Source organism: Cryptomeria japonica, chromosome 4, assembly GCF_030272615.1.
Source record: "Cryptomeria japonica chromosome 4, Sugi_1.0, whole genome shotgun sequence".
In the NCBI taxonomy this organism is placed as follows: Eukaryota; Viridiplantae; Streptophyta; class Pinopsida; order Cupressales; family Cupressaceae; genus Cryptomeria; species Cryptomeria japonica.
In genome coordinates, this window is record NC_081408.1 from 622633376 (window position 1) to 622657407 (window position 24032).

At 36.5% G+C, this 24032-nt stretch overlaps 1 protein-coding gene across 1 annotated transcript in view; it reads right to left on the reverse strand.

Moving 5' to 3' along the window:
- The window catches only part of LOC131079071 (uncharacterized), a 56996-nt gene extending 33221 nt beyond the window's left edge, over window positions 1-23775 (reverse strand). Inside the window, exons 1-4 of the mRNA XM_058016961.2 lie at window positions 23585-23775; window positions 23411-23472; window positions 22045-22192; window positions 567-666 (exon numbers count right to left, since the gene is read on the reverse strand). Coding sequence (XP_057872944.1) covers window positions 567-666; window positions 22045-22192; window positions 23411-23456 — 294 coding nt within the window. The 5' untranslated portion in view covers window positions 23457-23472; window positions 23585-23775. The remainder of the gene's footprint in view (window positions 1-566; window positions 667-22044; window positions 22193-23410; window positions 23473-23584) is intronic.
- Between the last annotated feature and the right edge of the window lie 257 nt (window positions 23776-24032).

The following is a 24032-nucleotide window of genomic DNA, read 5'->3' on the forward strand; positions in this document are numbered from 1 at the left end:
GCTATTTGTTGCATATTGCATGGTATTTCCATTATCGCATGGTAGCATGTACTTGCATGGTTGTGATCCTTCATCTGTCTACATCACTGATACCCCAAAACATATCCAGTTTGATGTTTTTTTTTTATTTTGTCCTGCATCAAGTTGTTATCCTTAGAACCATCTATGATTATTGCTTCAATGAGAATATTGTTTGATTCTTTGTTCATATCATCATCCAGATTTTCACTATAACAGCCAGTTCATTGTTGAACTCATCTCAAAGTACAATACCAGATGTGCTTGGCCAAATGATATTTCTTCCACAAATTAGCCATGCTTTAAAAGATGGGGTAATAATGTTGTACAGAGCAAGACAGCAGAAAAGTGGTTTAATACTTTGTTAAAAAAAGGGAACATCAAACAGACCTCAACAGTACATTAAAGAAATGAATCTAAAAATAGGCCAAACACAACATTGTTCTTAGTAGATGCAATCGGTAAAACTTCTGCACCAGTTACCCAGTTTCAGAAATGTTTGAAGGATACAAACCAATTATAATAAGCATCATGATAAACTTCATTACCTGGGGTGCAAACACATAGCCAAGAGTTCCGAAAATAGCCCCTCCTAAAACCAAACCAGCAATGAAATCACCTGTGACATGTCCTCTCCTACTGCCAGCACTGCATTAACAAACAGGGCATGAGCAACAAATCAAAGGACTTACATCTACCAACCGTGGAAATAAATTGTAATTTAAGGGACAAAAGAGAACACTAGTAGTCTAACAAACTCAAAACGAAGACATTTCAACCAAATTAAATTCTACTCAAAACACACACACTGAAACTTACATCAGTTAAAGGTTAGCTAATAAGCTCATGAACATATTTTGGTTTTGAATCATTAAACAATGAACAATTCTACCCAGCTTATACTCCAGAAAACTTCACAAAGATATGACACCATGAAAACAACCTCGAAATAAAGCAGCCAGTTAAGCAAATCTAATACAAATAATTTAATAATCAGAATTCCATGTTGCTTTCTTGGATTTTATAGACAGCGACTGTAACCTCATTGACTTTTTAAATGCAAAAACTTACTTTTCAAAATAAATGAAAGAATACGAACAGAATTATAAACAGTGTTCCTGGGGAGGGCACAGGAGTGAAGGGATGAGATTTGGTGACAGGAATTTTTATCCCAAAATTTTGATATAGAGCGGGAATGGTTATTAAAATAATATCTTAAAATTAGAATTTGAAAATTAATTATCATTAGTACTAAAAAAAATATAATTTATCATTTATGTAAAAGTAAGAGAAGTTAAAAATTATAAAAATTTGTACTTATGTACAAAAATTCTGCATCAGAAACAACGAATTCATAATGTATTCAACCCTATCTTGAGGGGAAATCATAACATCAACCAAAAATCCGCTATTAGACTTTCTAAGATTATCTCAATATCTCAATGTCAGCCATACTATAGATAATCTGAGCAAATTCTAGCACCGTTTATGCAATTTCTGTTTTCAAAGACAGTAAAACCTGTTTCCATTCATCATTTGAAAAAAGAGTATCAAGCTCCAGCAGTGTTCATCAAATGAATAAACTAGATGCATCAATGCCAACAAAATCTTGAAAGGCTTGTTTTATATTATCAGTCAAGAGCTTCAACATACTCCCAAGTAAGGGATTCACTAGAACATAGCACTTGACAATGAGGTCCACAATAAGTTGCGCTGCTTACGTATATGTAGAATCCAAGCTTTTTCACCAAGATTATTATATTTCTATTTTTTATCATTTGACTGTAATCATTCTAGCATTACTCTGAATTGAAATTGCCTTGGCAAACTAAAAGTATAGATGAAATTCAATTACTCGGGATTTAATCTCACATAAGATCTTAACAGAATCTTTTTATCTTTTCAAAATCAATGTGGAGATTTTGGTGCAGAAGCCTCTGCTGCCACCAGCAGTGTCAAGGATCAACACCCTCATGAAGTTTGGGGGCAGCATGCCTGGCATGGGGTTGAAGAATGAAGACCCCACCACAAAGCCCAAATTAAAGCATTTGAGGCAATAAGGACCTTTATAGTAGATTTACCCTTTTTGGTTCTCCCTCTTCCTCTTTCTCTATACCTATGGAGGTCAAGCTAAAGTTGTTAGCATGTAATGATTCAGCCCCAGTCAATTCATCCTCAACCAATAGTTGTTGGGTAGCTTGATATATCTTACAACCACTAGACCAGATCACTATTTTGCTATTACCTCTCTCTCTTTCAAACTTTCAATTTGGATAGCCACAAAATGAATTTTGTGATGTCAAAGGTACTCTTGACTTTGGCATACTCTTCCACAGGGCAATATATTTTGGTTTGATTGGATATAGAGATTTTGATTGGGCAAGATCAACTGATAATCAATATTCTACTAACAAGTATATTTTCTCTTTAGGTTTAGGAGTGACTGTATGGTAAAGTAAGCTTCAACAAACCATAGCTCTATCTTCCACTCAAGCTGAATACAATTAGTTGTATATGCTGGTTGTGAAGCAATTGACTACACGGAATTTTGGCATATTTTCAGCTTCCCCAGCTTTTTCTAACCCTAACTTTTTATAATCAAGAGTATTGCAGTTGGTGAAAAATATAATGTGTCATGTTCACACCAAACACAATTGAGTTTCATTATCACTACATTTGGCAGCTAGTAGAATTTGGAAATATTGCTTACCATTCTACACTTCTCAGAAACAGCTTGCTGATTTATGACTAAACCTCTTAGTCCTGTTTATTTTCTCAAATTTCAAGACAAACTTGATGTTATTTCCGGTTAATCATTAAGGTGGTCTTAAAATATTAGTAGAATAATATAACAAAGTGTGTGTTTACACCAGTATGTAATAAGTTAACTATTAGTGGTAGTGATTTTTAATATAGTTGTTGCAACAGCAGTCCTTTGTAACTGCCTTCTATTTTTAGTATGTAACTACTTTTCCATTTTAAGACAATATGTTCGATAACACAATACAGCACTATCTTCATAACAGTGATGCCAATTTCTCTCAACAATATAATACAGTACTATCTTCACGAGAGAGATGCCAATTTCTCTTAATCTCATTTCTATGCTATTTAACAAGAGTAACATCACTATGAACTCAAAAATGTCCACCTCAGCTACATGCAGCAACATCATGTCATCTTGCAACAATCTTGTTTACAAAGCGCAACAAATATCATGTCCAGCCATGCTGGATGTCAATTCCCTCATAGGAAAAAACCACAAGGGCCTCCACAGTCACATCATGTACACTGATTGAGGTATGGCTCTCTAGAATATGAGTCCCAATGTCATCTATGCAGCAATGTCCTCTAAGGCAGCTTCATCCTCTTCAGTATCCACTTAACCGTCAGTCATGGCACCCTATACAACTGGCAGATACCAATACACCTAAAAAGAAAGGGTGTCCATATAACAGTGCTGACATGGGTCTCAAAACCAACAACACTACTGACTACTGTATGGTTCGTATTTAGACAAACAGAAACAAATCAATACCAAAAGTTCTCGATGATGCTTCTTATGTCAATGAGTGCATGTGTGCCAATATCAACTGTCATTAGAGAAGTGATATGCTCTAACACAATATGCCCAAGGATTTTAAAATATGAAAGGCCTCCAAAAAGAAAATTTTCTTCAGACATCAACTCAAAAAATCCACAATGCATTCTCAACTCTCACCAAATGACCATCATGAGAATTATCTGATATAGTACAAACTTTGGGAACTGCATATCTCAATAAATCCACGTACTGTATGGATCTCCAAATATCATGAACATGCTAAGAACAACCATCATAACTAGTATAAAAGTGAAGTACTGCATACCAAATATGGTGGAGTTCAGTAAATACACCACAATTTTTCAGCTCTTTTACCTCACCAAATAAGAATACATCCATACAGTAACAATTTTAAATTTAAAAACAAATTAAAATAAATACAAAAGTTAGTTTAAAAAGTTTAAAACAGATATTTAAAATAAAAAATTATCTTCTTAAATTATTGTAAATAAATGATTAAAATATTTTGGCAGCTTAAGTATTGATTGAGAACTCGATAATGTAGAAATAATTATAAAATGGTAAGTTTTTAAAGGGAGAATTTCCATGAAAATAATCTACTTCAACAATTCAGTGAGGTGTGCTGCTAGTATACGGAACTCTCTGGAGCTCTATGATTTTAAGCCACTTAACTAGCCATTTTTTGAATAGTTTGTCTTCTGCTATTTGTATTGTCCCATTTTGTGAGCTACCCCTGAGCTGCTAATGTAGTGTTGTCCGTTTATTGCCTGTGTTGCATGATGAACCCAATTAAATAGGGCCAGTTGGCCTATCCAACGGTGTTGGTTAACACACTTCTACTTTGTGTTTTGCACTTTAATATAAATAAGTGAAATTTTAATAAATAACATTATTATAAATTTCACATTAGCAGTCTCCTAGGCCAACTCTATTAGCTTATTTAATATTTTTAATTGTTTGTTTCTAGCTGACTTGAGGTCGGTTAATCCTTAAACCAGCAGAGACAGCTATTGTGAGAGCATGTTTTGGATATTGAATATTGCCTCTGTGCATGACAGGCTGTAGGGACGACTATCTCTCAGTCAGGACAAGGTAGAACGATCATCCTATGCTTGCCTATCAATATCCAAAGCTCCCCCTGGATACAAATCAATCTACTTATTAGTGTTTACTGCTATCCATTAGCCGAATGCGCTGAGGAGGTGAAAAGAATATCACAGATCAAATAAGCAGAAGATCCATAACAAATCCAGCAAGTGCCAGGAATGGTGTGCAGGACCATGGGTGCAGAAACAATTCATCACGACCAATGGCCTTTGCTTTGTCTTCAACAGGCAAAGACCAAGGTCTGAAGGCTACAAACTCTATCGCCAGTTCTGAAGAGAGACGTCACAGAGCAGGGACTGCGGAGGCCATAATCCTCATCCCATCTGCATGGGACAAAGCCATCCAGTAAGCCAGAAAGTAAGTCTGAAGAAATCGTATAATATACAATCCAATTGTCTGTGGTTGACTTGTGACTGTAAACGCAAGTCAAAAGGGGCTCATCGTTGTAACTCAAGGAGTGAAGGAAAAAAACGTATGTAAGACTATCTGATCTTTCCTGTGATTGCTGCAATTAATATCAAATCAGAATTGTGTTCTCAGTCAATGTAAATTTCAAGGTCTGAAATGATAAGTCTGTTCTGTGTCCTGAATAAGTCTGTTCTGTGTTTCTGCTTAAATAAGTGTTATCAGACCTAGCAGCATCTTTCATGTTGTGTTGTCTATGTTATATCTGATCTTGTCTATGCAATGTATGTGTGTGTGTGTGTGTGTGTGTGTGAATAACCGAGTTTGTAATGTCTCAGATTAAATACTGAATATTATACATTCTAATTCATCTCAGTAGTATTTGCAAGTTTCTGCTTAAATAAGTGTTATCAGACCTAGCAGCATCTTTCATGTTGTGTTGTCTATATTATATCTGATCTTGTCTATGCAGTGTGTGTGTGTGTGTGAATAACTGAATTTGCAATGTCTGAGATTAAATACTGAATATTATACATCTGAATTCATCTCAGGAGTGTTTGCAAGTTTCTGCTTAAATAAGTGTTATCAGACCTAGCAGCATCTTTCATGTTGTGTTGTCTATGTTATATCTGATCTTGTCTATGCTGTGTGTGTGTGTGCGAGCGCATGTGCATGTGTGTGTGTATGCATGCACGTGCATGCGTGTGCGTGTGCGTGTGCGCGTGTCACTCAATTTGACCATTGTAGAACCTGTTAGACAGCTCAGATAACCAAAGGACAACTGAGAGGGGGGGGTGAATCAGTTGTCACCGGATTATAGAACTTTAAGCATTCAAAACCTTATTACCGGAACACATAAACTCAATACGGAAATGCATAAACCAAATACCGGAATAACTGATATAGCAATTAAACATAAACATAAATCACGGAACAATTACCATCCATCCAGAACACACGACACCAAGATTTGTACGTGGAAAACCAGGTAAAGGGAAAAACCACGATGGGAAGCCTACCCACAGTCAGATAATACTTCTGCAGTAAGTATGCGATTACAATATGAGGGGCCTGCACATGCAGGAAAGCCAACAACCTAGAGTGCACTGCTCATCACTAAAAGGAGCCTCGCTGACTACAAAATAAATCCAGACTACAATCCGGAAAGAAGAGTGAACTGCAAAGATAGCATCTCCTATGCCTGAGTACAGTTCCGGTTAAGCTCAATACCAGAGGTCTTAAACCTCTCTAACAAACCCAATTCGATCACCTATGATCGACCAAACCTTCTGCATATGATTACAACATTATTAACATACAGATAATCCTATAACCTTGACCTATGATCTACAAAGAGATCTTACGTCATATTTATACCAACCCGGGACCCTAAACAGTGAGGTCGGCCACCTAAAAGATAATACAATAAGTTCATAACATAGACCCGCAATCCAATGATCAACCAAGTCAGCTTAGGCCGAAAAAAAATGTAAACCAATCATTAAATCCCATCGATAGAGCATCAGGAACATCCTCCAACATGTTACATAAACCGGTCCATAACCTAGATAGCACCAAACCCAAAATAGGTCGCCATAAACCAAATACAACACCATCGATCAACAGGAACACGAACAAGATAACCAACAGGAACACGAAAGCCATCTAGAAGTCGCACCAACACCACTTATCACGTGCATCAAAAGATCTTCAACAAAGCTCTGCAGATAAAACCCTTACCGATGACCAAAAGGCTTACTAGAGCAAATGATAGCTCCTGAGTCATCAAATCCCGAACCAACTAATCGTGATACACATCTGAATAGCATGAATGACAGATCTAGATCAATTCCACAAACCAAAGCATACCGAAACATACCAGAAACCAGTAAACAACCAAAACAACCAGTGTTGACATCAATGACAAAACATCAATGCAACACATAATCAATTCCTCCAAATTGCCAACAATCTCCCCCTTTGGCATTGATGGCAACACTAGATGTGAAAAACATCCAAGTGCCAAGAAATGCCAAACAAGTCTCCCCCTATGGAAGACATCCAACAATCCCCCATGAAATGATATAGCAATGAAGCTCTGAACCAAACTCCCCTAATGAATATATCTCTCCCTTATGTTTTTTACAAGAATAACTCTCCCCCTTTGACATCAATGCCAAAGATCTGACATAAATATCAAAGAAAAATCATAAATCCTCTGATTCACACAGCTGACTACTCCCCCTAAGTAGTAGCACCACCACATCAATCCGAAATGAGTAATAGCTCTGATAATGCATACCGGACTGATGCCAATCAGCATCACTCAGGTCTCTACCGGAGGGGCAGAAACCCCCAATCTGTCTCTGAAGTACTCAAATGATTCTTTAAGTAAAGGTTTAGTGAAGATATCTGCAATCTGCTCTTTAGTGTTCACATAAACTAGTCTGACTTCATTTGCTTCCACCTTCTCCTTCAAAAATTTATACTTGATAGATATGTGCTTTGTCTTAGAATGAAATACCAGATTCTTTGATATATCAATAGCATCAGAGTTATCACGGTGAATAACTACCGGTTCATTACAATCTACCTTTATATCCTTCAACATTTGCTTCATCCATAGAACTTGTGTACAGTTAGTAGCAGCAGCAACATACTCAACTTCAGCAGTAGATAAAGAGGTACATGACTGCTTCTTGCCGATCCATGAAACAAGTTTTTTTCCAAGAAAGACAGCTCCACCAGATGTGCTCTTCCCGTCATCAACATTTCCAGCCCAATCTACATCTGTATATGCACATAATGTAAAGTCATCATTTTTAGGATACCACGAACCATATTCAGTTGTTCCCTGCAAATACCTGAAAAATCCTTTTCACCGCACTCATGATTTTCTCTAGGATCACTCTGATATCTTGATACAATACAAACTGCATTCATGACATCCAATCTAGTCTGAGTCAGATATAACAAACCTCCAATCATAGACTTGTACCTTGTAGGATTTACCAATGTAGATGCATCTCTCTTTGTCAATTTTTCACTTGTAACCATCGAAGTACTAACCGGTTTAGAATTTTCCAACCCAAATTTCTTTAACAACTCTCTAGCATTCTTAGTTTGACAAATGAAAATACCTTTATCAATCTGAGTAATCTGCAAACCTAAGAAAAACTTCATCTCCCCAATCATAGATATCTCAAATTCACTCCATATTGTTAAAGAATTTCATGCACAGCTTATCTTCACCTCCAAAAATGATATCATCAACAAAGACTTCAATAATCAATATGTCATCATCAGTGATCTTATAATATAAATTATTGTCAACATTACCTTTAGTGAAATCAAGCTTCAAAAGATATTTATCCAGTCCTGCATACCAAGCTCTAGAGGCTTGTTTCAATCCATATAAAGCTTTCTTTAACCTGCAAACCATGTTTTTGTCATCGAAAAGTGAAAATCCATCAAGTTGCTCAATATAAACTTCCTCTTCAAGATCTCTATTCAGAAATGCACACTTAACATCCATCTGATAAACCTTGTAGTTCTTATGTGCAGCATAAGCAAGAAATAATCTCACAGCTTCAATCCTAGCTACCGGTGCAAAAGTTTCACCATTATCAATTCCTTCCTTCTGAGAATATCCTTTACAAAACAATCTAGCTTTATTCCTCACAACTTGTCCATCTTCATTCAATTTGTTCCTAGAAACCCATTTAGTTCCAATTACATTCTTATTTTTAGGCTGGGGAACTAAAGTCCATGTGTTATTCTTTTCTATCTGATCTAACTCTTCTTCCATAGCTTTCATCCAACATTCATTTTCACAAGCTTCAATTACTGATGCCGGTTCAACTTGAGAAACAAAACATACCTCATCAGCTGCCAACCTTCTTCTTGTCATCACTCCTTTGTTTTTGTCTCCAATAATTTGATCTTCTGAATGATTCAACCTTACATATTGTTGTGACCATTTCACACATCGCCCCATTGCAAATGGGGACCCCTGCTTTTTTTTGCTTTTTAGGGTTTGTTTTCTAGGTCTTTTAGGGTTTTGTCTGTTAGCCTTTGCAATTTTGAGTGTCGCCAGGGAGATCAATAGGATAGCAAGTTCTGCTTGAGTTAGGACAAGTTGGTGAGTGATGAAGTCTAGAATGTCCTGAAATTTGGCAGTCTGGAAAGTCTTGATCCTGAAAATTGGCTAAGTCTGGAATGTCTTGATCCTGAAATTTGACTAAGTCTGGAAAACTGAAAAACCTCCTAAAACTAGATTTTCCAATATAACTCCTGGAGGTTTGAAACCACTCTCAAACATCCTGAAAGTATATATGGAATATAACTTAAAGTATAAGAAATGTTATATTCCATAAAATTATCCTGTCGGAGAGTTCAAAAAGTCAAATTTCGCTCTTGACCCTTCCTGAAGGTCCAAAGCGAATTTCGCTCCTGACCCTCTCAGGAGGTCCAAAGCGAATCTCACTCCTGACCCTTGCTAAGGGTCCAGAGCGAAAATGTTATTCAAGGCATATTTGTCACTGACTTTTCTAATTTGTTTTGTGCACGGTCTCCAGGAAGGATGATTGGACGTGACTTGATGCTTTTGAAGATTTGAAGGCATGAAAAATGATGAATTTTGGAGGCTAAGGGAAAAATCGCTCCTAACCCTTGCTGAGGGCCCAAGGCGAAATTTTGATTTCCCTCATCTTGTAGTGAAAAAAGACCAAGTGTTGGACATGAATGGAAAATGAATGACTTTCTCCACCCGCCTGAAGGAGTTTTAACTTAAAATGATGAAGGATTTTGTTAAAAACCTCAAAATCGCTCCTGACCCTTGCTGAGGGTCCAGGGCGAAAAATCTTATGGAGGTCAGTTCTAGCCTTGTTTGGTCGATTTGAGATGTCAAAGGCATGGTGGGGGATGAAATGAGCGTGATAAAGCATCCAGACTTGATTGAAGATGATGAATTGAAGGAGTTTTGTCCAAGAAGAATAATTTCGCTCCTGACCCTCTTTGAAGGTCCAGAGCGAAATTCTTTATATGCACATTTTTGGACCTTTCTTGGACATGAATTTTTATTCATAGCATGAAACAAGATGAAATCTTCCTTAGCAAAGACATTTCATGATGAAAAGTGAAGCATTTTGGTCTAGATAGCAAAAATCGCTCCTGACCCTCTCTGAAGGTCCAGAACGAAAATTTCAAAAGCACATTTTTCTTGCGAGGTCAAAGTGATTTTTATGATTGGAATAGATGAAAGCAAGTGTGTTTTACCCATTGAATATAACTTGGACGATCAACAAGGAAGCAATCAAGCTAAGTTTGAAAAATCGCTCCTAACCCTCTCTGAGGGCCCAGGGCGAAAAACCTAATGTTGGACCTTTTCCTCCAGAATTGAATGAAGTTAAGCCTAGACACAAGTTTGAAACGATGTTTGAAATGCCTTGAAGTGGAATTGAGATGCTAAGAGTGCAAATTTTGATGACAATGGGGAAAATCGCTCCTGACCCTCTCTAAAGGTCCAGGGCGAAATTTCCAAGTATGCCCATTTTCCTTGCATTTCGAGATGATATTTTTGTTCTCAAGACTCAGTAGGGAGTGAAGTATGATGTTCTACACCTTAAGAGTAATTTGAAGTTGGGAATGATCAAGAATTTGTGCAAAACACTCAAAATCGCCCCTGACCCTCTCTGAAGGTCCAAGGCGAAAATCACAAAACCAACATTTTCCTCCCAAGTTTGTGCTAAGGCAAGGTTGTGCTAAGGTAGAGAAGGTCTTCCAAAACGTGATGAACAAGGATTTGCCTCCAGAGCTTGATGATCCTAGCCTAATTTGCAAAAGTCCCTCCTGACCCTTACTAAGGGCCCAGGGCGAAAAATCTTTGAAGCACCTATTTTGCCTTACAAAAACAAATCAAACATGCATGGAAAGGATGAAGGAGATCATTGCTTACCCTTATAAGGTGGATTAACATTAGAAAGATGAAGGATTAAGAGCAAAATTGAAAAATCGCTCCTGACCCTCTCTGAGGGTCCAGGGCGAAAAAACCCTAAATACACTTTCTTCCTAAGGATCAAATGAAATCAAATTCAAAACTCCAATGAGAGATGCCATTTAAATGCCTAGATGAAGTTTTGGACAAGAAAAATGAGGTATGCAAGGCCTAAATTGAAAGTTCGCTCCTGACCCTTGCCAAGGGTCCAGGGCGAAGTTAGTAGCATTCTTTATTTTTACTATGTTTGAGCATTGATATTCCTCAAATTCCTCAAAATTGCTCACTTCGAAGCCTTTGGAAAGATTAAATCAAATTTGCATTAAATTAAAGGCATTTTAATTTAATAAATTAATTTTGTACCTTGAAATAATCAAAATAAGCATCTTAGAGGTATTAAAATTAATTTAAAAAATAAAAGATTACAAGTTGAGCGCACAAGGCATTATTTTGCCTTCATTTGACAAGTCGGCCTACTCTTTTGAGGTTTTATTTATTATTTCACCTTTTATTTGGCCAAGTCGGCCTCGAGGAAGCAAAGGGGTGAGCGCTCTATATATTGGAGGAGTTTGTTTCACATTTCAAATCATTCAATCATTTCCTTAAGTGTGAAATTGGAGAGCTAAATGCTGGGAGCAAATTTCTTTCAAGTGTTGAAGGCTAGAAGGAAGTGGATTCTTTTCCAAGCTAGAGGAGGCGCAATTCATTCAAGAGAAGGCTTTGATCTACACTTTGCCTAGCGAAAGTCATCTATTTTTACATCATTTCTTAGAGTTTAATACTCAAGAGGAGGTATGGCGAAATCATCTTAACACCTTTGTTCAAGGTTCGATTTTTAGACATTTTTTTTAGAAAAGTCTAAGTATTGCATGGTTAATTAGGAAATGATAGCTCTAGATTTATCATGAAGTTTCCTAATTAAAATCTTAAATCTTCCTTTTAAGTCTAATTTCTACACTTCAAGATATAATACTAATTGTGAAATGTTGTGTAGGTGTCAAGATGGCGACTCCAAAGGCAGGAGCATCTACTAGTTGCCCGGCTCTCACCAAAGAAGATCAAGCAAGGACAAGGGAGACCTCCTCCAGTCTAGCATCAACAAGGACGGCTTTCTTCGGTCAAGCATCATCATGACTAACCTCTTACAATCCAGCATTCCAAGGTGAGGTACATCATCATCTTGCACATCAAAGACAAAGGAAGTTAGAGCAAGGGTTCGTTGAAGAAGCAAATAGTTTCAAAAGAATTAATTAAAGCTAGCTTCTCAGCAACATCAAATTGGCATCAACCAAGTGTCAAACGAGTTGGCATCCCAATCATCACTCCTCCAGTCGGATTGATCCACCTCAGCATGTCCAGATTCAATGTACCTAACTCATGGGAGGTGGCACAAACTTCGATGTACCTACCTCAACTATCCATTGGTTGAATTTTCCAGAGAAAACATGTGTCCTAAGGATGTAATTTTATCATTGGTCAAGCATTAAATGTTATGTAATGGTTGTAACAAACCCTAATTAGGGTTTTCATTATTGAATCTTGGCCATTGATCTCAAATTGATCTTAGCCATCGAATTGTAGTATGGGCACTATATAAGCCCCGGCTCTTCATTTGTAAAGGGGAATAGAAAGGAGTTAGTGGATAGAGAGTAGTTAGAAGGTGATTAGCTAGTTATTAGAATAGCAATTAGAGTAGAATAGGAGGACAAGGCAAGAAATTGTTGCCATTGATTGTAAACAAACTCCATTTTCATTGAAGTAATGGTGAAGTGGGACGTTTCTTGCAATATGCATGGTTTCTTGTTGAATCTTCAATTCTAGATGGTAGATGATTAGATCGAATGAAGGAAATTGTTGAATGCACCTGTGTGGAATCCGTTTAATCCATACCACTAGCCTCTTACTGATTGTAAGGACGCCTTGTGTGGTCAACTGGAATGAAATGAGCTTAATCATAAGTCGTTACACGTCTATTGTTTCATGCATTTTCTTGAATGGTGATCATTGTCAGATGGTGTACGATTTAAACATATTGGAAGCATCCCTTGGAAGATCGCACGGAGTTGGTGTTGAATTGTTCAGCCTGATGGTGAGACCCAGCCCAGTAGGAATCCACCTAGTCATTCATCCATCTTCTCGCATTCTAGGTAGTAGAGTAGACTTCCTGAACCTTGCATCTTTTGCCATTTGTTTGTCTTCCAATTAGTTAGTAGGACTTGTGATTCCAGCAAATCAAACGTTCAGGTCATTGAAGAGTAAGTCCCCTTGTGATTCCAACAAATCACATCATACCACAGAGAGCTTATCCACACGTAGAGATCCTACAGCAAAGAACCTTGAAGTCATCCCGATTGATCCTTTTCGCGACATCTTCAGCATTCAGAGACTTTATTCAAGAGAGGATAAGGTACCTTTAGGTATTTTATTCTGTGTTTGGTCATGTACAATATACACGTCAACACATACCTAGGAAACTTCTGATTTTTTATTCCTCTGACCTGATCTTCAATTACTATTGAATTTTTTGATACTACCGGAGTAACTGGTTAAACATTTTGTTCCGGTGTAGGTGCTACCAGTTCAGTTATGATCATTTCCACTGCTGGTTCACTTTCATAAGTTCTGATTTGACTTTTGTTCTGCTCATCCACCTTGGCATTTGTGCTCTCCACAATTCTCTGCAATCTTTTGTTATAACATCTATATGCTTTGCTTTCATTAGAATAACCAAGAAATATTCGTTCATCACATCTAAGATCAAACTTTCCAATGGAATGATCTCTTTTGATATAGCATTTACTACCAAAGATTCTGAAATACTTAACTGTCGGTGTATGACCAAACCATAACTCATAAGATGTCTTACCGGTATCTCCTTTGATATGAACTCTATTGAATGTGTATATCGTCATGCTTACAGCTTCTCTCCAGTAGACATGAGGCAGATTAGCTTCCATCATCATAGTTCTAGTTGCATCCAAGATAGTTTTGTTCTTCCTTCCCACAACTCCATTCTACTGAGGTGTCTGGGGTGCAGACAACTGTCTCCTTATCCCATTTTTCTCACAATAGCTGTTAAATTCACCGGATGTGAATTCTCCACCCTGATCTGACCTTAAACATTTACTCTTCAATCCTGTCTCTGTCTCAATTTTGGCTTTAAAAATTTTAAACTTTTCAAATGCTTCAAACTTCTCCCTTAGAAAAGTAACCCACATCATTCTTGAATGGTCATCAATGATTAGCATGAAATATCTATCACCCTGAAAACTTTTGATTCTAGCAAGAACACACAAATCAATATGAATAAGATCAAGAACATCATTAGATTTGTCTTGTATACTCTTAAAAGAAATTCTGACTTGCTTTCTCATTTGACATTCCTTACATCCAGATTATAGGGCTTTACAATCTTAGGTATATCTCTAACTACCTTAGTAGAATTGATCTTCACAATGCAATCAAAATTCACATGACACAACCTCTTATGCCATAGCCAACTCTCATCAATTTGTGCAATCAAACATGTCTTCTCACCAGGTTTCAAATCAAAGATATTACCTTTAGTCTGTGTATCGGTTGCAATCTCCCATCCAGATCTGTTGATAATCTTGCATTTTCCATCCTTGAACTGTAACTGAAATCCCTTATCCACCAACTGTCCTACACTCAAAAGATTATGCCTTAAACCTTCAACATAATAAATATTATCAATGTTATGCTTACCATCCAATGATATTGTTCCTCTTCCCTTCTTCATGCATGCTTTGTCATCTCCAAATCTAACCAAACCACCATCAAATTCTTGCAACGATAAGAACATCCTTTTATCTCCAGTCATATGATGTGAACATCCACTGTTCATCCTTGTCTTCAATTTTAGCAACAAGGGCCTTCTCTTCAAGTACCGGATCATCTTCCTTGATAGCCAAAAATACCCATTCATTTCCATTGCTGGATCCACTAGTTGAATCTTGTGTCGGTTCATCTTCAGAATCAGTCACACCTTCCTCATCAGCATAGTAGCATGATTTGTCTTTGTTTCTCCTGTACTTATGCTTGTTCTGATAATCATGGTTAGGCCTAAAAGATCTTCTAGCTCTTTCTTCAAATCTTGAATTCCTTTCAGGACATCTAGATGCAAAATGACCTATCTTATTACATGCAAAGCATTTAAAAGGTGATTTTCCTTCATACTTACTTCATGTCGATCCTTTAGGTACTCTTCTAGCAAATAAAGTTTCAAGTTGCTCAAACTCTTCATCTTCTTTCTTCATATCCTCTAGTTCCTTTGCATATAAAGCTTTCCAATCACTCTTGCCGATAGATGATGTAGATGCATGAAAAGAAGGTTCAAATTTTACAGCTCCAAAAGGTCCAAATTCCTCAAGTTCAAAAGCAGATAATTTCCCAACCAAGGTATCCCTATTAACAGAGTTGTTTGCCATAGTTCTCAACTCATTAATTGCAGTAGCCTTCATCTTATAAGTCGGTGGCAAAGCTCTAAGTACTTTAGAAACTATTTCATCTTCACTCAAAGATCCACCACAACATTGAATTCCCAAAACAATCTCATTAACTCTCTCCATTAAAGCAATAATCCTTTCATCTTCTTCCATCTTCAGATTCTCATACCTCACCCGGTAACCATCAAGTTTAGCAATTTTAACAATATCACCTTCATTCAGAGCCTCCAATTTGTCCCATATAGCCTTTGCAAATGATTCATCAGTTAGTCTCATTATTTATTGATCAGAAAGTGCACACAAAAGGGCTTCTCTAACTCTACAATCATTCTCGAGTTCCTTATCCAGGTCTGTCGGACGAAGATTGCCAGATGCCGAATTAAATGGTGTTACACCTTTCTCAATGATCTCCCAAATTTCCTTTCCAAGACATCTCAGGTGAGTCTTGTTGTTTATAACTAGGTAAGAAGGGTTCGGATTGCATTAAGGCAACATCCGAACCCATATAGGACTGGGACCTATCCTAGAAAGGGTAACGTGCCCCCAAGACAGGACCAGCCCCATTTCTCCACGCCACAATTAAATCAAATTGGCGCCAAAATCCATTAAGGCCAACTTAGGAGTTATATGGGTTAAGAGCTCATATAAATAAAGATCAAATGCAAACTCAAATCAATCAATCATTCCTCATGCAATCAGCGAAATAACTCTGCAATTACAGGTGCGAAATATAGAAGAGGATTGTGCGAATCAATTCAAGAAGATAGAAGGCATTTGGTATTCCATGATGCAGACTTCGTGTAATTAGAAGGGGCAGATCTGATATGTTAAAAGGGAGCAGGTCTGAAGAGTCAAGCTAAGTATTGTATTGATACAATTAAGATTAAATACATAATCTGACCTGTGGGTCTTTAGTGCTGGGTTTTTCCTCCTTGGAGGTTTTCCCAGGGTATTTGTGTTGGTCTCTCTTGCTCTCTTGTTTTCATTCTCGCATTTACTTGATTATGGTCTACTTAATGTTAGCAAATAATTAAATGCTCCAAAGCTAATTACTGAACTAGGTCACAAATTTAACAAGTCTCCATTTGAATCTTCCATACCCTGCAATTTGTTCCATCAAGCCTAGGAATTTCTCTCCGGAAAACAATTGCAGATGTATTTGATGAACTTGAACTGCTAGATGTCATAGGATCTTCCTCAAGCGGTTAAGCTTCTGCAGAGAGGACCAAGCTCTAATACCAATTGTTAGACAGCTCAGATAACCAGAGGACAACTGAGGGGGGGGGGTGTGAATTAGTTGTCACCGGATTATAGAACTTTAAGCATTCAAAACCTTATTACCGGAACACATAAACTCAATACCGGAATGCATAAACCAAATACCGAAATAACTAATATAGCAATTAAACATAAACATAAATCACAGAACAGTTACCATCCATCCTAAACACATGACACCAAGATTTGTACGTGGAAAACCCGGTAAAAGGAAAAACCATGGTGGGAAGCCTACTCACAGTCAGATTATACTTCTGCAGTAAGTATGTGATTACAATATGAGGGGCTTGCACATGCAGGAAGGCCAACAACCTAGAGCGCACTGCTCATCACTAAAAGGAGCCTCGCTGACTACAAAATAAATCCAAACTACAATCCGGAAAGAAGAGTGAACTGCAAAGATAGCATCTCCTATGCCTGAGTACAACTCCGGTTAAGCTCAATACCAGAGGTCTTAAACCTCTCTAACAAACCCAATTTGATCACCTATGATCGACCAAACCTTCTGCATATGATTACAACATTATTCGCACACAAATAATCCTATAACCTTGACCTACGATCTACAAAGAGATCTTACGTCATATTTATACCAACCCAGGACCCTAAACAGTTAGGTCGGCCACCTAAAAGATAATACAATAAATTCATAACATAAACCCACAATCCAATGATCAACCAAGTCGGCTTAGGCCGAAAAAAATGTAAACCAATCATTAAATCCCATCGATAGAGCATCAGAAACATCCTCCAACACGTTACATAAACCAGTCCATAACCTAGATAGCACTAGACTCAAAATAGGTCGCCATAAACCAAATCCAACACCACCGATCAACATGAACTCGAAAGCCATCTAGAAGTCGCACCAACACCACTTATCACGTGTATCAAAAGATCTTCAACAAAGCTCTGCAAATAAAACCCTTACCGATGACCAAAAGGCTTACAAGAGCAAATGATAGCTCCTAAGTCATCAAATCCCGAACCAACTGATCGTGATACACATTTGAATAGCATGAATGACAAATCTAGATAAATTCCACAAACCAAAGCATACCTGAACATACCGGATCAATATCATAAACCAACCACTCTACCAAAACCAACCAGAAACCGGTAACCAACCAAAACAACCGGGGTTGCCATCAATGACAAAACATCAATGTAACACATAATCAGTTCCTGCAAATTGCCAACAGAAACATCAAGAAGCTTGCAGCATCCTCAAAGGTCATGTCCCACTAAGCATTTTCGTTTGTCTCCTTGAAGATTTCTAAATACTATCACAACTAACTCTTGTTGGTAGTGCCTGATGCACTACCACCCTCTACATTGCTATCCATGTGAACTTCAACAACCTACTAAAGATCACTTACATCACAAGCTAAATAGGAAGAAAACCTCCATTAACTCTTCGCACATACCTGATCAATTGTATTTTAGTAATAGAGAGGAACCAGTTACATGCAACTCACTACAATTCTTGGAAAACAACAGAAAGCAAAAAAAAAAATCTACTTGCTAACACTTTAAAGGATTTTCCCTACTTTGAAATAAGATTTAATAATAAATACTAATAATAAAATTAAAATATAATGAATTAAAAAAAAAAAAAAGTATAAAAGAATAAAATTAAAATAATTAAAATTTAGGTAAGTTTAATGAATGGTCAAAAGGCATGAAATGAAAAGTTGGGACTCCCTCAAACATGAGGTATAAAAGGGAGAAGAAAATTTCATTTGAAAGGGATTATTAATCCATAATCAGAAGTGCAGATCTGATTTGCATAAAATGACAGCAATGAGGAGACATGAGCCTTTAAATGGATGTATCTTTCCAAAGAGATGTGTCTCCTCAATAAAATATAAAAGTATATAGAATATGGAATGGAGGAAAGAAGAAAGGGGGGAAGATAGGAGTTAAGGAAGGACTAATGGAAGAAGAAAGGGATGAGAAGAAACTAAGGAAGTAACTCTTTCAAAGGGCAGAAGTAATGAAGGGTTGTGACTCTTTCGAAAGGCGGTCATTATGAATGGGTGTGACCATTGCAAGGGGCAGACATGGTGAAGAGGTGTGACTCTCCCTGACATTGGAGGATATAAAAAGGAGGAGGTCTAATTTGAGGAGGACACCCAAGGAAGATCAATTTATGGAATAATTTATTATTCTCAAAGGGCAGCAACGAAGAGTGATGACTCATTTCTTATGAAGAGGTGTGACTTCCCACAGTTGAAGATATAAAGAGGAGATCAATTCAATTGAGAAGGGGGAATATGAGGAATCATCCATAAGATCAAAGAAGCCAAGAAAGTCAACGGACGAGGGAGAAATATCTGATTTCAGAATTAATAAAGGAGAAAGTCAGCAGGCTTTGATATTTACAAGGGCAAGATTTAGGGCAATCCTAAACGGGGACGTTACTATTTTTTACCATTCTTCTTAGATGAACATGTGGTGGGTACTCTCCAGTACCAAACATGAGCTTTTAGCAATCACTGGCATTATAAGCTGCCTAGTCACAAACATGCTACACTCTTAGCCTTAGGTTTTTGTCCACTTAAAACTTCCTTTCATTTGACCTTTGAGTCTTGCACTAAGTTGGGATTCGTCACTGTTGCAATGGCTATGGATGTCCCCATCCTCTCCAAATTTTTTTGCTTAGTCAAAGAGAAAGTCACATTCACCTCCCATATAACCTCCATCTCGATGTTTGGACACAATTTAACATCATGATCAGCAGTTCATGCAAGTTGGTATTTATGACAAATGCTCCATCCACTCATCTAATGAGCAATCAGTGATCACTTCAAGAATGCCATGCTTCCACATAACATCACTATTACCAACACTTTGACCCAGCACTTCCATTTGCTAATGCCATTAAATACAAAGTGTGAACCCTAACATTGAAAATAATTGAAATAAACAAATTTAATTGCTGCAAACGTTAGCATTGAAAAAAATAAAATTGTAAACCCTAGCTTTGGAGAATATTAAAAAACAAATTTTCAAATGCAAAAAACCTAGCTAGAATAAACTGATTTGGATGCATGTGAAACATGAACGAAAATGTATAGGATAGCATTTTTTAATGCTTACAAGAATTTATAAATGTAAAACATATTTGAAAAAACTAGGAAAAAATTTACCTTAAAGAGCTTCAAAAGTCTCAGAAATTTCACATCCACAATTGCCTAAAATTGCCACAAGAGGAGCTCAAAGGACAAAATTTGTCACTAAGTGAGAAATGAGGGTTGTGGATTTAAAGGCAGTACGCAAAAACATTCTACTTAATCCTACGAGGAGATAAATTACAAGTTATCCAATCTACGCAAGCCTATGCAACATTCCAACATATACATAGCACATAAGAAAGAACAAGAATGAGAAATGAATGAGACAACAAAAGAGATAACGACAATATGCCCTTGGAAAAACCCTTTCAGAGAAAACTAGCCCCCAAAGCACTAAACCAATGTGATATCAGCAACAACAATAGTTATAATACAGTCTCAAGCTAAAAGCTCCACAAGATATCAACACTCTCAACAAAAGATAAACAATGCAAATAAGCCAAATACAACCTCCATCCCAAGTTCTCAATATATAGGACAAGAAAACCCATAAATCATAAATGGTTTGCCATATGCATATATAAAGTGATCAAAATTCAACCCATGTGCCCCACTTCTTAAAGTAACTCCTCCGAAAATAGTGTGTAACTCCCAAATGCTCCACCATGATGCAATAATCACACTAACACACCCAAATGCTCCTCATGATACATTACGTAACCCCCGATTCAATGACACTTAAAAAAATGTCATAAAACAAACAACATGTCACGGATAGTGCCAACTATAAAATCTTTATGATTCCACCCATGTACATTTATTTAAAATATTACAAATTTTTAAATAATTAGTTTAGAGTCTTTGGACCTAGAACTTGCAAGGTGTACAATACACCTAGTTCCCAACATGAATGCCTTACAAAGAGATAAAGATGTGCATTGTTAGCATGTTTCTGGTATGTCTCACATTGAAAACTCTTTGGAAATGCAGGGCCAAATTGTAGACTAGAACTTGTTGAGTACTTGAGTACTTGTATCGAGTTTGGGCCTGCAACTCACAATAGGTCCATGGACAAATTACATGCCCCATACTGCAGCTTGCAAGTACTCACTGGTTCTTTTAACTACGTTTATATCCATGCAGCTTATTATTCTTATTTTAGATGCTATCATGCATCCTCTTGTTGTTAGGGATCATTCTGATTTGTATAAATTTAAATGTTAATTATGACAAATTGTACACAATTTGTTGTTCTTACCAAAATTAGAGTCCAGCTAGATTCACCTATATTGACGCACATTCTATCAATTTAACTGGAACCTAGAGCTACAGTGAGACTGAAAGCAACCCTGGGCATCAAAAGCAAGAAAAAAATGTTCTAGATTGATTTTTGACATTGCTATCATCTTTGACTAATCTATGTTCTTTCTTTTTATCAAAACTTCTATATGCTGTAGTTTTTTTCCAACATAGTTTTGTTTCATATTTCAGGCAGGTACTTTCATACTCGACTTGAACCTGCTTCTTTCATGATTTTCACAGTGGTTTCTACAAATACTGGGAACATTTTATGAATGTTGTAGACCACTTATTTTCTTCTCCTCCATTGCTTGAAAAAAAAAATTGCTCCACCTATTGGCAGATTGCTTTTAACTCACATAACAGACAACAGGTAAATAATCATCCACAAGAGAATGATACTAACTGATTGCAGAAAAGTTACAACGACAATTAGAAGCAAATATATAAGCACAGAGGCATAACCATGAATTCTATCATCTACAAGAACAATATAGCAATAAAAATTCGACATAGTACGGAAAACATTGAACATCATAGTTACAAAATCTGCAAATTATTTATGGAATTCAATAATATCAATTTTCATCAGGAAGGCTGACTATATTAGTTAAAAGTGTCTCATAGAAAAGCGCACTAGTCAGCCTGCTCTGGAGACTTCCCACTTGCAATTTTACTGCATTGCGATATTTTAAATCTTCTTAAAGAATAACATGCCATTTTACATATACAAGAATTTTTACCACAACAATTCCATCTGCTAGCCAGACAAGTAATGAAACAGAAAGCTACAAATGGGATTAATACTCATGTGTAGAGAAAAATGGTTATTACTCATATGCTGCACGTGCAGAAGCTTGTTGTTTACAGCTCATGCGTCCATGCAATTTAGCCTTTTGCTTCCATACATTGTTAGATGGTGAAGATCTTGATGGAATAAGTTTTACCATGCCATGTTCAAGGGGCTTAGAGCCATAAACACCTGAAAACCAGACAGAAAAGATGGCATACTTGAAAGAGACGTTATAAAAAATTAAAAGTGAAAATCCTATTTTGCTATTAGGGATAGCAGAGAAAAAATTATGCAAAAATAACGCTTCTAACTTGTATTTAGCTTCCTTCATTGGCTGCTTTTAGTGTGAAAAGCTAAAACAGTACAGACTGCTTTTAGAATAAAACCTCTACATGATAATTTCAGAGTTAACAAGTGCCCAAAAGATAAACCTGTGAAACAAAAATCTGCTTAAAGTCTATTATTTCAAGTAAACAAAATGAAAGTTCAATTTAATCTTAAGACTATCCCAAATAATCCATTATTTCTTCGTCATTTTACATTAGCATGAAAACACTGCAGAATGATTTTAGCATGAAATGGATACATAAGTATTAATGCCTTTAGAATCAACGAATGCCCAAAAGGTAAACCTGTGTGAATTTTGTTGGCCCTCTAGAATAAAAGTATTTTAATAATCTACTGTTCCAAGCAATCTATATGACACCAATCCGTAGCAATATTAAAAGAATAAGCACAAAAAGCCAATCCTATATTGCAAGAAAAGGCTACATAAGGTCTCTATGACATTCAACTTCGTCTAACATGGAACAAATCATTAATTAATTTTTTATGATGCAACTAAAGGCAATACAGAGATATCAGATGCCGTGGAACAATTTAAGATAGCTTGAAAATAATTCGTTTAAATTTATTCCTTCATTTGCATCTAAAATATCAAGATTAGCTAAATCAGCAGTTCAAGTTCTACACAACAAACCATGTATGCTACGATAAATAATATATTAAAATCAAAAAACCCAAACTCGCCCCCATTGTATCGTAGCCCTGTAGCCAACCATTCTTTGAACCTATCAATAATCCCTTTCAAAAATCTACAAATCACGTAACTCATACAATCATATTTTCGTAGAATCAAAGCTTGAATATAAGTATTCATCTTATCGACTTTTTCATTACATCTAGGAAGGTTAGTGGTTCAAATGTACTCGCCTGTAACCTCAAAAGAACATCTACTATACAACCATCAGAAAGGGTAAATTAAACATTTAATGAAATAAAGAAATGAAAATGCAAAAAAATCAATATAAAAGGTAGTTCAGTTTACTAAATGAATTAATTCAGCATAAAATACAGATCGGAATAAAACCCTCCAATTTTAAAATAAGTTAAAAGAGAATTGCTTGCCATTGACGTTGAAACTGATTAACGAAGAGGGAGCGGCCATCGCCATTGAATTTGAATTTGTCCTGCAAAAAAGAGTGAAGTGGAAACCCTTAAACGTCTGCAGCTTCCTCACATATGTTGCTCATACAATAAAGAAAAAAATGGACAATTATATCTACAGGAAGGCATAGATACCGGAAATTTCGAGTGAAGAAATCGAGAATACGAAATTGAAATTTAAATTAGAAAATTTCAGCCTTTCGATGTTCTCAATGTTGTTGGGCGAAATAAATTATTGGCTTATGATAATTATCAGGTAACATGGGCCGCAAGGGTAAGTTAGATAAAGACCCCTGGTTCATATATCTTTCCTGCGGGTAGTTGAGCAAATTTAATAAAATTAATAGGTGTACTTGGACTCAATTCCTCACTTCTTCCTCCCTCGTTAATCTTATTTAAGGGATAAGAGGACATGCCTAGACCTTCATATTTCTTTGAAAGAATATAAATGTATAAATCCATTGCCCTAGTCTTCAATCTTAAAAAAAAACATATAGTTGTATTTATTGATGCTATTTTTAAATTTATTTTTTTTTATGTTTGATTATTATTATAAAGGATAATTGGTTTTTATTGTTAGAGC